The sequence below is a fragment of the Xyrauchen texanus genome, chromosome 48 (genome assembly GCF_025860055.1).
Source record: "Xyrauchen texanus isolate HMW12.3.18 chromosome 48, RBS_HiC_50CHRs, whole genome shotgun sequence".
In the NCBI taxonomy this organism is placed as follows: Eukaryota; Metazoa; Chordata; class Actinopteri; order Cypriniformes; family Catostomidae; genus Xyrauchen; species Xyrauchen texanus.
The window spans coordinates 15,319,341-15,333,524 of NC_068323.1; the positions used below are offsets into that span (position 1 = coordinate 15,319,341).

A 14,184-nucleotide genomic window follows, 5' to 3' on the forward strand; every position below is an offset into this window, starting at 1 on the left:
ACTAACATTAGCAGCTGCTGCATCTCCCCCGCTAGCAGCGCAAGCGGTGTCAGACTTAGTGCTGCTGGTGTCTGCAATTCCCGTGTTCTCCCAAAAACTAGTGATTTAACAAAAAATTTGTCGATCCCTGGAACATTTTTTATTGTAGCTAAACGTCTAGCATCCTTCTCTTTCTTTAATCTTCTTTTTGCAAACCACTCAATTGCCGCCTGTCCATTTTGGATTTTGATTCATTTTCTGTAGTCCGTTAAAAAATGACACATTTGCGCGTAATTGTTGTGGACCAACTCAACTGTGACAGATTGGGGAGGGGGAGTGATAGTGGTCATGTAATCTTCATTTATTTATAATTTATTATTATTATTATTATTATTATTAAATTAGTGTTCATAAACAAGTTATGTATGGTCTTTCAAGAATTTCAAGTTAATAATATAACAATTTACGAAAAATATTTTTAAAGCTTGTGTCATGTGGTGCCCCCTAGTGGTTGTGAATGGTTGGTGCCCCTGGGCACTGGCCCAAGTGCCCTTATGGATAATCCGGCTCTGTTAGTAATAAGTACAGTTTTCAGACAGAGTAATTATTAAAGTAATCTAATTACACTGTAGAAGATGTAAGTAGTTGTTTGTAATTAATAACTTTTTTAGAGTAACTTACCGAACACTGGAGTCATTCGCTCATTGACTCAACTGATTAGTTTAATGAGGACTCTAGTCATATCAGTTACCTTGTAAAAGCTGTTTTATTCTACATGGTTAGGGGCGCCCCCATGGGGGCTGCCATTTTAGAATCACATGACCAGCTGAATCTCAGTAACCATCTTGTTATTGGACACTTTCACTCTTGGATTAAATTAATCATGGCTGATTGTGAATAGTGCATTTCTACAGTGGCATCTGTAACTGAAAACTATTGATTTTAAATGATGCAGCATCCACACCACTAGGTGTCACTGTAAGTCCAACATGACACGAGCAAAAAGTTAATGAGTGCACCTTTAAAATCAAAATAACTGTTTGTTGAAGCACTAAATAGACTGCTGCTATACTTGGTGGATGATTATATATATTTATTTATTTTTGTAAATGTTGTTAACAATAACAAGCAATCTTAAAATGCACAATTAAAAGGATTAATTTACAAGACACCCAAACTCTAAGCTGTGTACATTTATATTTGCCATACAGCTTCGAACTAATATCTGTCGGCCAATGGGGAAATGCAGCACCTCTGGATTTGAGGACCTCCCCTTTAAACGCTCCAGCTCTCTTTTCCCTGTGCACTCGCTCACTTACAACCGAATGCGTTCAGACGGGCTTTACTGTTCTTCTTCTCATATTGTTGTCAGATTCTTGGCGCGTCATTTTTAATCACTTGCAACATTCAAACTGCGGGACGCGCGACTGGAGTTCCATTAGAATCTCACGCTGAAATCACAAATGTGAGTAACATCAACTTGATCTCCTCAAATCTATTTCATTTTCAGCTGTGTGCATCATGTCAAATCAATAACCTAAAATGAAAAAGTCAAATATTTCTCGGTGAAGCGCATTCATTCACGTTTGAAATAAGTTCTCGATTGTGATATTACAGAGTTGTTGTTGTTCGTCTTAAATGTGTACTTATATTCGGATTGTAATGTTAATGTTGCTTTGAAGGATATTATGTGAAATAGTTTCTTCTAATGGTAGAACGGTCTTTTGTGTCCCGCAGATGCAGTTGCGCACCAGAAGCACGTGTGAAAGCACTAGTTTGTTAAACAGCTTGTTGCAGACATCAGTTCAGCAGCTTTATTTTCAGTCTGCAAGAGTAGAAATCGAATGAATTGCATATAGTTTGTGGTTTATCTCTAAATGATATGTAATGAACCTTAGGCTATTTGTGATCGATCTCTAAATCATATGTAATCAGGTCTGTGGCACTGTTTGTATGCATTGAAAAATAAACGGTTCATTTCAGACTTAATAATGTGGATTTAAGCAGTTGCATTTCTTCTTTTCTTTCTATTTGCATATGGATCAAATACGTTACCGTCATAGTTTTCGGCTAAATGTATTAGAAATGCAATTCACACTAAACAATTGCTTAACCTGTTAAATACACCTCTACTGTGATGAACATGTTTTCAATTTAATACATTTTGATTTTCAAATATTATTATTATTTGAAAACTATTGCCCACCAAATAAAAGTCAGATAGTGTAACTAATGCACATAGCTATTATGTGTGTGTGTGTGTGTGTGTGTGTGTGTGTGTATATATATATATCACACAAACACTGGTGGTCAAAAGTTTGGAATAATGTACAGATTTTGCTGTTTTGGAAGGAAATTGGTACTTTAATTCACCAAAGTGGCATTCAACTTATCACAAATTATAGAACTTGCCACAGAAAATCCTCAGAATTGTTGCTCACCGAATGTTTCTTTGTTTTTCGCACCATTCCATTCTAGAGACTGTTGTGATGTGTGAAAATCACAGGAGATCATCAGTTACAGAAATACTCAAACCAGCCCATCTGGCATCAACAATCATCCATGCGACTATCTAATCAGCCAATCGTGTGGCAGCAGTGCATAAAATCATGCAGATACGGGTCAGGAGCTTCAGTTAATGTTCACATCAACCATCAGAATGGGTGAAAAATGTGATCTCAGTGATTTGGACTGTGGCATGATTGTTGGTGCCAGACGGGCTGGTATGAGTATTTCTGTAACTGCTGATATTAATTATATTAGTCAGGTGGTTTTAATGTTATGGATGTTCGTGTGTGTATATATATATATATATATATATATATATATATATATATATATATATATATATATATATATATATATATATATTTATATTTATATTTATATACATGGCATGAATTCTTTTGTCCAGATCTATTACAATTATTCAAAAATACATAAAAAAATTAATTCACACAAAATAATTTCTTGAATACATTTCTTCTTTGATACGCACATTTAGAGTTTAAAATCAATTTTATATTTTTTTATTGGGCTTAAAGTAAAAAATGTCATGTCAAGAAATATGTAAAGTTGAAATTCTTGTCAAAAGAAATGTTGACTTGAGTAAAAAAGAGCAATAAAACTGTTGTTTTAAAATATGATTTGTATATAAAAACACTTTTGTCCACCAAATCAAGGTAATGTGGTGTAACCAACATGTAGGTTGCCATTTTGTTGTTTATGTTGACAAAAACTATTAAACAGAGCCTTTTAGACCATCACGACTGAGCATGAAATTTGCCAAAAAAAATACAAATCTGATATTTCAAAATGTTTATAAAAACAAATTCCAGGTCATGTTGTGTAACCCTGAGAAAACCTCTTGATATTTTTGACCAAAAAAATCGTGAATATTTAAAATCATGATATTTAAAAATATATTTTTACCTTGAAAAGTGTGTTGACACTTTTTTTTTTTTCAAATGCTTGATTGTAATACATTTGAGTACACTCGCATGTATTAAAGGTGCAAGGAAAGTATTTTAATATCTTTTACTTGGTTACACCACATTACTTATGTTTTTTGTAGAAAATGCTATAAAGGTTTTCAAAAAAATATGAAATCAAATTTGACTTTATTAACACCTCGGACAACCTTATTTTTCAATGAGCCATATGTTTATTTCAATCCTAAAATTGTATTTCAGTCTGCCACCTGTTGGAGAAGGTGTTGAAAATTCCCAGGTCTCCAGGTCAGTGACAGCCATGGACCACCTGTAATTCCAGGTCACTGTTCCCAGGGATCAACCTTGGTCGAGCAACTGAAACATGAAAATCAACAAATCCCCAGACTCTCAAAAGGCTCAGCTGTTTAGCTTTAATTAAAATTTTCCTCATCTGATCTCATCCATAATCTAGTTTCTTGACTGTAGGTTGCCATCGGACATTAAGAGGACAGAGTCTTTGTCCTTGATAAAGGAACTGGCGGACATTCATTAACAGATTAGAATGGCAAAGTGGTTAAAAGACTATTTAAGTTTCGGGAGCAAACGGGTGCCCCCTCAACCTCCGAAACCAGATTACACTGAGAGTGAGATACTAAAGGCATATCGAGCACAGAAAAACTTGGACTTTGAGGATCCATACGAAGACTTTGACAACAAGGGTAAAAATGACAATGGCTTGACCGAAGTCCCTCATTCAGGCTTGGGCTCTCCTTTGAAATCCTCCAGTCTGGATATCAAGGTGGTTTCACCGAAGCATCGCCTCATTAAGGTGGACTCGCAAGACCTGGGACGGAGCAAGATTCTCCTGAGCTCTGTGTCATTCGAGGAACCAACGGATCTGGTGAGTTTGTAAATCTAAGACATGAAGAGTTTCAGAGAATTGCAGTGATAGTAATAGACAATGTCAAAATGAAAGTGAAATAAAGATTTAATATGCATTGTCATATTACTATAAGTAAGTAAGACTATAAGTAAGCTTCTGTACTGTGGGTTGATTTCCCTGAAAACTGTGAGCAATGTCGCTGGGTGACACTTTTAAAACATTACTCAGTTTGAGCACAGCAACATTAGCTCAACTAATTGCACAAGATTTTGGTGGGACTATCTGTTTGTCCAACCAATAGTAGATAGGGAGAGTGTTCGGGGAAACTCGTTTAAAAACAGTAGTTCTTTTTGCAAATCCGTTTGTTAATGTTAGTGGTACATAAATAGAAAATAATATAAATAACTTGTGTTTCAGACAAAAATTGGCCAGTTAGTTTGCAAATGTCTTCTCCACCGGCGAAATTACTTCTGCTCTGTTGAATTAGTGGTGTGTCATTCATAAATGAATCTGTGTTTTTCGTTTGAATCATTTGAGTGAATGAACCTTTCACTTCCATTGTTTCGGTGGTGAATACAAGTGGTGACTTAAGGCCCAGGTATACTTAGTTTTTGTGTGTTCCGGATCGCCTCGTGCCTGGTCGACCGCATTGCCTTTCTGAGTATACTTTTCTGACCATGAACGAATAGGAACATGTTTGACGCATGCACATTACAACTGCTTTGTGACACTCTTTTAATAGTCAATGGCCAACGCATGCGCAGGCGACTCGTACAGTCGAGGACCACGTTTGAATAAAATAAAAATGAACAATGAATCAAAAATCAGATACCTGCATTGACTATTTAAAAACCCATTTGTTGACCATTAATGTTCACCAATTGTACCAATATACAACACTTTAAAAGGGGGTTAGTAGTCATTGACCAGAGGGGCTTTGAGGATACTTGGGATATGGAATTTCTGGACCAATAACTCGCTGCTCATTGTGACCGATAACTAATATAAAAAAAAAAAAACAAAGGTTTTAATTTTTTATCCTTCAATCTGGAACTGCTTGCTAATTCGTTAAAACATGTAATTTTAAATTAGGTGTCATTGAAAAGCTTGGAATTTGGACTGTTGTTTAAGATTTGATGAAAGTTGGAGGCCTGGGTAGCTCAGCGAGTATTGACACTGACTACCACCCCCTGGAGTCACAAGTTTGAATCCAGGGTGTGCTGAGTGACTCCAGCCAGGTCTCTAAGCAATCAAATTGGCCCGGTTGCTAGGGAGGGTAGAGTCACATGGGGTAACCTCCTTGTGGTCACAATTAGTGGTTCTCGCTCTCAATGGGGTGCGTAGTAAGTTGTGTGTGGTTTACGGAAGGTAGCATGAGCCTCCACATGCGTTGAGTCTCCGCGGTGTCATGCACAATTAGCCACGTGATAAGATGCGCGGATTGACGTCTCAGAAGCGGAGGCAACTGTGACTTGTGCTCTGCCACCCGGATTGAGGTGAGTGAGGACCATGAGGCCCTACTAAGTAGTGGGAATTGGGCATTCCAAATTGGGAGAAAAGGGAATAATAAAAAAAAAAGATTTGACAAAAGTAACATGAATCATAAATCTGCCTATATTACAGATGTAAGCTGATTTAAATGAGAAATAATAATAATGCACTTGCATAAATGGTGCCCATTTATATAGATGTCTACGGTAATCCTGGTGACTCGCTGATAGAGAGAAAATAATTAACTTCTAACAGCTGTAATAATACATTTTACAGCATGTAATCTGTAGTTGAATACATTTCAAAAGTAACCCTCCCAACCCTGCATGTAACATACTCCAGCCAAAACATTCATTGATGTTTTGTCAAATTTCGTTTATTGCCTCATGAAACAGAATATGGGAAATGCCATCGTTACAAATAAAACCAGCCCCAAGAGTATGTAACAAGATGCAGAGATGTTGAAATAATCCTCACAGAACAACACAAGTTTGGCTCTCACTCACACAGACACACTTTGTATGAACACGTGCACTGTCACTTGAGTCTCTGCCTGAAGGAAAGACGCCGCAGGCAGTAAGAGAATTTCTGAAGCAAGTAATAACCGTAACAAATTATTGGCGAAAATATCAGTGGCAATTCCATTATCAGCGCAGTAATATTTAGATTTTCCCAGTTCTATTATACCCCAAACCATCAAGTCATGCAATACATCAAATAAACTGTCAAACAAGTGATTTGCGATGTGAAACAATCTTTCATGCAAACCCCCTGTTAACCCAGCATTAGATTTCAACTCTCAGAGCTCCATAGGTGCCAAACCCCCTTGATCCAGCACAACTAAAGCTCTTGAATAATACATAGCATTTCGTTTTTGGAGAGGGGTGGCCCCATGGAGAATACCCACAAGAGCACGAAAGGTTCTTTCCTGTGATCAGACATTGAATAACGACCCAATACTGGCAGCCAGTGGAGGTATCCAAACACACACACGGGCACAGAAAGACAACAGCCTGTGGATGCTTCAGTGGAGACTTATTGGTTGTAATCAGTGCCAGTAATGAGAGTACTGATTGGTTTGGCTTGCAGGAAGAGCCACTGCTGTTGCACAATGCTGCGTTATCTATTTGAAGCACAATTTAAGTGCAAGTCTCTAAGTGGTTTGTCTTAATTGTAGCTTGTGAGCACTGGTATGCATCGTTCCCTGTTAACCATCATTAATCTCCACTGTAATCCTAATTATGTTTTTATTGCGTTTCTAATGAACGTTTATGATTTATTGTTCTCTTATTCCTGTTAAAGTTCATCCACAATGGGCGATTTGCACAGTACCTTGTAGGAAATCTGCAGATTGTTGTATGATGTGGCATATCATTTTATTTTTCTACTGGCCAAATTTGGCCAGTACTCCACAGTTTTACATAATTTAACTCAAAATTTGCACTGGCCTTACCACAAAAATAATACATTTTATTTTTTAGTAACGTATTTTAAAATGCATACAAATATTAATATATTTTTTCTTGACAAATGCTTAATTTATTTGGTTTTCATTTGCAATAATAGCTATATTAAATTTTTTTTGCACTGGAAATCAGTGGCATACTGTGTAAAACATTGCTTTGTTTAATTTTGATTTGTTTGACGCTTCCAGGACTATTCAAATTCATTCTCAGAATTTATGTTAGCAAGCTAGATAAGTTTTAATTTGTGACATATTTACTGTATATCAACAGAATTCATACATAAACGAAATGTTTAGATTGTCAAAGCATTGAAACATATCTAAATAATCTGCAAATGTAGATGTAGTGACAACGCAAATTCTGTCCAATAGGGCAAGAACCAGTTCCATCAACTGGCCCGAGACACTCATCTTTATTGTTGAGCCCATTGTGGTTTTCAGATGGCAGGATGAATGTTGCTGCCCAGAGCAGTTGGCTAAAGCCATTATTTGAGAGACCATATGGCTGGCTTTGTAGTTGTCCCACTGCCAGTTGACTGAGGGTTTCCACCTGTGCCTGGATTGAGAGACAAATACACCTCCTTACACACTCATCAACACCTCCTTACTGCCTTCTCCTCCTTCACAGGAGAATGTGACACGTTTTTGCGCATCTGTCTCTTGCTGTACGGTGTAGTTGCTGAATGTACACATTTTTTAAAGAATGGTATGTTTGAGGTGATGCTTTTAAAGAGGACACATCATGGAAAAAACAATTCTGGCTCTTTTAAAAATAAAATAATTTAATTTGCTATGAAGAAATACTCTTAACGCTCACAAAATTCAAGCTTTCTCCAACCCAGAACATTTATTAAACTAAGCTGCAAGATGGGTCACAGTGTTGACATCACAACCTTAAAGGAATAGTACCCCCTCTGTCATTATTCACTCACCCTCATGTGGTTACAAACCCCATATGACTTTCTTTCTTCTGCGGAACACAAAAGAAGTTTTGATAAATATCCTAATCTGTCTTCAGTACAATGGCAGTGTACCCTGCCTCACTTTCAAGCTTCAAAAAGGATACACAAATATTATAGAAGTCTGTTTCGTGTTCATGAGTGCATAAGAGAAGATTGCTCATAGTGGTTTTTGAATTCACTTGAGAACTTGCGTTGTTATTTGTGTTAAACAGCAGAAGTTCTCCGCGAAATAGCTTAAGTTATCGTTTGAAACTACGCAGGTTCTCGTGTGAAATGACGCAGGTTCCTGCTTGAAACGATGCAGGTTTTTCCTTGAAATGACATAGGTTCTCCCTTGAAACATCACAAGTTCTCTCTGAAGCAATGCAGATTCTTGCGCGTAACAACACAGGTTCATTTGTGAAACCTCGCAGGTCGACGCAGGATCCCGCTGGAAACATCGCTGGTTCCCGTGTGAAATGACGTAGGTTCTCCCTTGAAAAAATGCAGGTTTTCCCATGAAACAATTCAGGTTCTCGTGTAAAGAAACAAAGATTCTTGTGTGTAACAACGCAGGTTCTCCCATGAAACAATGTAGGTTTTCCTGTGTAACAACTAGGAATGCACTGATCCGATAACTGGATCGGTATCGGCTCCGATACTGAAGCTTTTAGACGGATCGGGTATCGGTCCATCTGTGTGTTAGTAATGTTTGTTACTGTCAAGCTTCAAAAATCTTGCATTTTATTTCAAAGCCACTTGAACATGTGTGATAGCAAAAGGCTGTGTTTAAGTAAATATATATAGTATGTGCAGCGCCAGCACGTTAGTGAATGGTGCTGCTGTTTACTCACACTCGCGGCTATTTTAGCCTTCACGCGTTGCACAATATTTGAGCGCTACTCACGAACAAAATCTCAGATGTAGATGCTCAATAGTTCGGTTCACTTATAATATGCATTTAGAACGGCGCCGGAGGTGCAGTTGACCAGAATTTGAATAAGAAGCAGATTAAACTACTGTGAACTTGCCTACAAACAGACACACACAGGACTTTCAGAATGTCAAAATAAAAGCGTGAGGGTTTAAAAAGTGCTTAATTAAAAAACAAATTAAATATATCACTGTTGTATTTAAAATTACAATTAAAAGTCAATAATAATAATATTAATAACAATTTATTATTATTATTATTATTATTATTATTATTATTGTCATCATTAATACTTTTTTATATATTATAATAATATTTAAGTCGAATGGGTTCCAAAAATAACTGTGAATGAAATGTGGACTGATGTCTTACAACTAAATTGAACAAAACAGAGATCTGAATCCTTTAAAGTCCAGATGCAAGTTGGAAAAATGTTCCTTTCCTACTGAAGACTTGAAGACTGGAATTACTGTTAATTTTGCTGCTACATTCATTATACATTTACATTTATGCATTTGGCAGACACTTTTATCCAAAGCGACATACAGTGCACTTATTACAGGGACATTCCCGCAGAGCAACCTGGAGTTAAGTGCCTTGTTCAAGGACACAATGATGGTGACTGTGGGGATCGAACCAGCAACCTTCTGAGTAACAGTTATGTGCTTTAGACCACTGCGCCACCAACACTCCTTATAGTTAATAATAAAGTGTTTCTTAATAAGCTATACATTTATATTGAAATAACGTGTAGTTAGAGGTTTGTGTTTCATTACATATTAAAGAGTACTCTCAATTAGTTCCACACAATAATGTAAAGATATTCTAAACTGATTATGCAAAAAAACAACACTGGTATCAGATTGGGATTGGCTGATACTTCGATTTCCGTAATTGGATAGGAAGAGAAAAAGTGGTATCGGTGCATCCCTAGAAACAATGCAGGTGCTCCCTTGAAATGTTTCCCGATGTGACAATCACAGTGAACAGAAGATATGTAATATTTAATATACCACTTTACTGTGTGGTATTTTGGTCCAATGAGAATTCACTTTTGCCTGAGCTACCCAGCGCAATGCTAGAAAAGTTGACAAAATTGTTCATCACTTTTTGTGGTCGTGGCTGGTCAGGACAAAAACTCAGATTAACATGGAAGACATGCTTTATCACATCACACCTGGTTAGGACACTGTGCTAAGTGTGGATAATAGACATGAAAAACATAAATAGCTGTTTTTGGTGCAAGAGGCCTTGATCACAACAACAAAAAATCACTTTAAAATGGCAACTGTCTGACTGAAAATGAAATTATTTTAGTATTCATTCGATCCTTCAACAAACTGAGATAGTCTCCAATTTGATGCACATTTTATATTCTTTCTCCTGGATAAGGAGCATTGACTTTGTCACTGTTTTCAGGTGGTCCCGTCAGCTCCAGTCATGGGTGATGCAGACTACTCCGACCCATTTGATGCTCGTTCTGAAACCGTCCAGGGGCCAGTTACTCCTGAGAACAATGGCTACATGGAGCCCTATGAGGCCCAAAAAGTGATCACTGGTCAGTCCAACTTTCTCTCTGCCTTTTTTTCCACCAAGACCACTTTTATATACACTATCAGCCAAACGTTTGGAATAATGTACAGATTTTGATCATATGGAAAGAAATTGGTACTTTTATTCACCAAAGTGGCATTCAACTGATCACAATGTAAAGTCAAGTCAGGACATTAATAATGTGAAAAATTACATCTTAAACTACTTCGAGTTCTCATCAAAAACATCCTCTATGTGCAGCAATGACAGCTTTGAAATGACTTTTTTCAAATAGTGATGGTGCTGTTTTTTACATGTGTTCTGACTATGTGATCAGTTGAATGCCACTTTGGTGAATTATTCCCAACTTTAGGCCAACAGTGTATATACTGTGTATACAGTATGCGTGGGTGTCCCGATCCTGTTCACACTTTTCCTCCCTGTCTGTTCTGTCATCTCTCTATTTGACTATCCCTGTCTCTAAAAGTGCCAAAAAGTAATCCTGCTTGTATCAGATACAGATTAATTGGGAAAATAGAGCATGCTTTTGATTTCTTTGTCATCAGGCTTTATCCTGACTTTGACCATGTAGGATTTGACCACTTTCACATTCGTTTAGGGATTTGATCCTGTCTATTGGCTTGTATTCTCATGCCCCGGGGGAGTTTGGTTTGCCATTTAATTCAGACACTCAGAGTGTGACTCACTGCCGATTCTCTATTGCAGTCCTACCGTTATAGTGCCGTATTTATATAATCTGTACCATTTTATAATCTTCAAGTTGACCATTTCACCCCACTTTCTGATTTGCAAAAAATACATTTAAATTGACTATATACTATTTTGGTCTGGCTTTGTGATTGTGATTAGCATTTTTTATGTTATGTTCTCTGAGATCATTCAGATCAGTCAATTATTAGTAGTGGTTGACTGGAATTTGAGATAACGATATCTATATAGCTAGATGGCCGATATACAGTATACATACTGTAATACAATTAAAATACAGCAAATGAGATGTACACAAAATTGCTGACATTTTGTGAAACACTTGAAATGCTTATTCTATACAATATTTTTATGCAGATTTTGGACTGATCATTACGCTATTGCTTTTTAGGCTGTATTTACTGTAGGTAAGGATTTAGGTGCCGAAACATACTCTGCGCAAGTACGTGAATGCAGATGCATCTTACAAAGGCAGCTCGAGTTCTTGCATCGTTGCGTTTTGAAATGTGTCAACGCAACTCATAACTCAACACAACTATTCCAGTCTCCATGTTGCCACAAAGTGCACTATAGCGAGATTAGTGTAAACTGTAGCTTCTACAGTGTGTTGTCATTGCGGAACAACAGTTTGAAGAGAAAATTGGTGAGCAATTAAGTTAGTCAATTTATATTTAGCAACTTACCTGAATAATCCAGTTTGTCGCCACCATAATGATGCAAAAACGAATGTTAGGCATGTTCAAACTGAACGTGCATTGGCAATGCGGTGGCCATTGGCCAAGCACTTGCATCTGCGTTCGCATACCTGAGTATGTTTTGGCATTTAGGCGAATGTAAAACACGTAATGAATTTTAACGTATGCCTGTGCTTTTTTTGAATAGTTTGTATAGCACAGGATCATCACTTTACTTTTTCTTTTTTTTAGATGGCATGTGAAGTTAAAATGAATCGCCTATGTAGTCAGTAGACGGCAAGGTGTTCCAGGTCTTTCCATCAATATTTTAAAGGGATTCCAATGTATTTTTTCATTCTAGTCACCCAGTATCCACCTTAATTTCTCCTCAGATCTGTCTTGTCTTCAAGGCAGCCTCATTTGATTTTCAGGCCATCTCTACAGGTTAATCTCTCTTCTCATTCTCCGTCAGTTCTCAGGTACAGCGGAATCTCATAGCCCTCCCTCTCGCGCGTCAAAAACACTTAACATCAACACACACACACACACACACACTTCCGTAGCTCTTTTCCCCACCTCAGGGTCTGTCCCTCAGGGCCTCCTTTCTGTCGCTATGGAGACGGCTAAGGCACCCAATAGAAGCGAGACGTGAAGGTTAAAGTTTGTCTTTCTCCCTTTACTGTATGCCCTCCTGTTTTCTTCTTTCAGTCTCACAGAACAGAATCTTTCCAGGCAATCGGACCCATGCACGTCTGTGTATGTTTGGTTTCATGCTTGTCATAATTTTTTATATTCAGGCCATTCGCTGAACATTTTTGGATGGAACTCGAACGAGTAATTTGCGGTCTAATAAAATTAAAGGAGTACTTCATCCAAAAATGTGAAATTCTATCTTTTATGTACTCCTGATACTGTTCTAAACCCATAAGCTGTTTTTTATCTGTAGAGCAAAAAAGTTGAAATTTTAAAAGAATTGTTACTTCAACAGCAAGCTCCAAAAAAAAACAGCATAAAGAGAGTTAACAACACATTCGCTATATTCCAAGTGAAGCCATATGATAGATTTATGTAAGGAACAGTCCAAAATTAAAACTTTTTAAGATTCAAATTTTCCCTTTAAAAGCGTGCTATATTGGCGTTACACTTTAGAAGTCGCAGGTCGTTTCATTGTTGGCTTTTAACCGACCATTATTTGTGCTGAAAGTACTCGACGGTCACTCAAACATCCTGTTGTTTGGTGTTTGTTGTTTTGAGAGGGGATGATAATGGAAATAAAAAAGGCCATCAGGAGAGGCAAAAGAACTCAGTCCTTGAGATTGGACTTGATATTCATGCACACCATCTCTGTCTTTCTTCATCCCTCTCTATCTCTTTGTTAAGCCCTCCCGTATAAAGCCCTCCACCAAGCTGTGCAAACACAATTTGTCTCTCCATCAAATTCATACCCCGCCACTTGTCGCCAGACATTTTCATAATTAATGTGGCCCAGGCGAAGGAGCCCAGCTGTGGAGGCCAGGGAACATATAGATTTATTGTTGTGTCTTGGTTTAACAGCACGGTCTGTCTCGCACTGTTTTAATGAGCACATGCCACAGCCTGCAATGCAAGTAGAATTTGTCCGGGCCAGCTATCCAAACCCCAAATTTTATCTCAACTACTATGAGATTAGTCTTGCCAGCCCAGATGCCAGAATATTGGCATAACATCTGGTCCACTTTTCAGTTTATTCGGGCCAAGAACCTTCAACTTAGACAGGAAGAGGCCATCTCACCAACATATTAAATGACTAACCGTAGTTTGTGATACTTAAAGGAATATTCTGGAATGAATACAAGTTAAGCTCAATCAACAGTATATCTGGCATAATGTTGATTACCACAAATAAAAATGTAGTCTTGTCCCTTGTTAATATATATATATAAAAAAAAACGAAGCGACTAAAGTAAGGCACTTACAGTGGAAGTGAATGGGGCCAGTCCATAAACATTAGCATACAAACTGTTTCAACTGTATAGATACAAGATATGAACATTATACATATTAATATGATGTTAGTGTGATAAAATTGCTTACCCTTTCCGTGTAAAGTTATATCCAATATTGCAACTTCAAAGCTATGATGAC

At 37.4% G+C, this 14,184-nt stretch overlaps 1 protein-coding gene across 1 annotated transcript in view; it reads left to right on the forward strand.

Moving 5' to 3' along the window:
* The first annotated feature begins 1,298 nt into the window (after window positions 1-1,298).
* Window positions 1,299-14,184, forward strand: part of shdb (Src homology 2 domain containing transforming protein D, b) — a 36,826-nt gene continuing 23,940 nt past the window's right edge. The window contains exons 1-3 of the mRNA XM_052122257.1: window positions 1,299-1,444; window positions 3,672-4,311; window positions 10,544-10,682. Of these exons, the coding sequence (XP_051978217.1) occupies window positions 3,973-4,311; window positions 10,544-10,682 (478 nt within the window). The 5' untranslated portion in view covers window positions 1,299-1,444; window positions 3,672-3,972. The remainder of the gene's footprint in view (window positions 1,445-3,671; window positions 4,312-10,543; window positions 10,683-14,184) is intronic.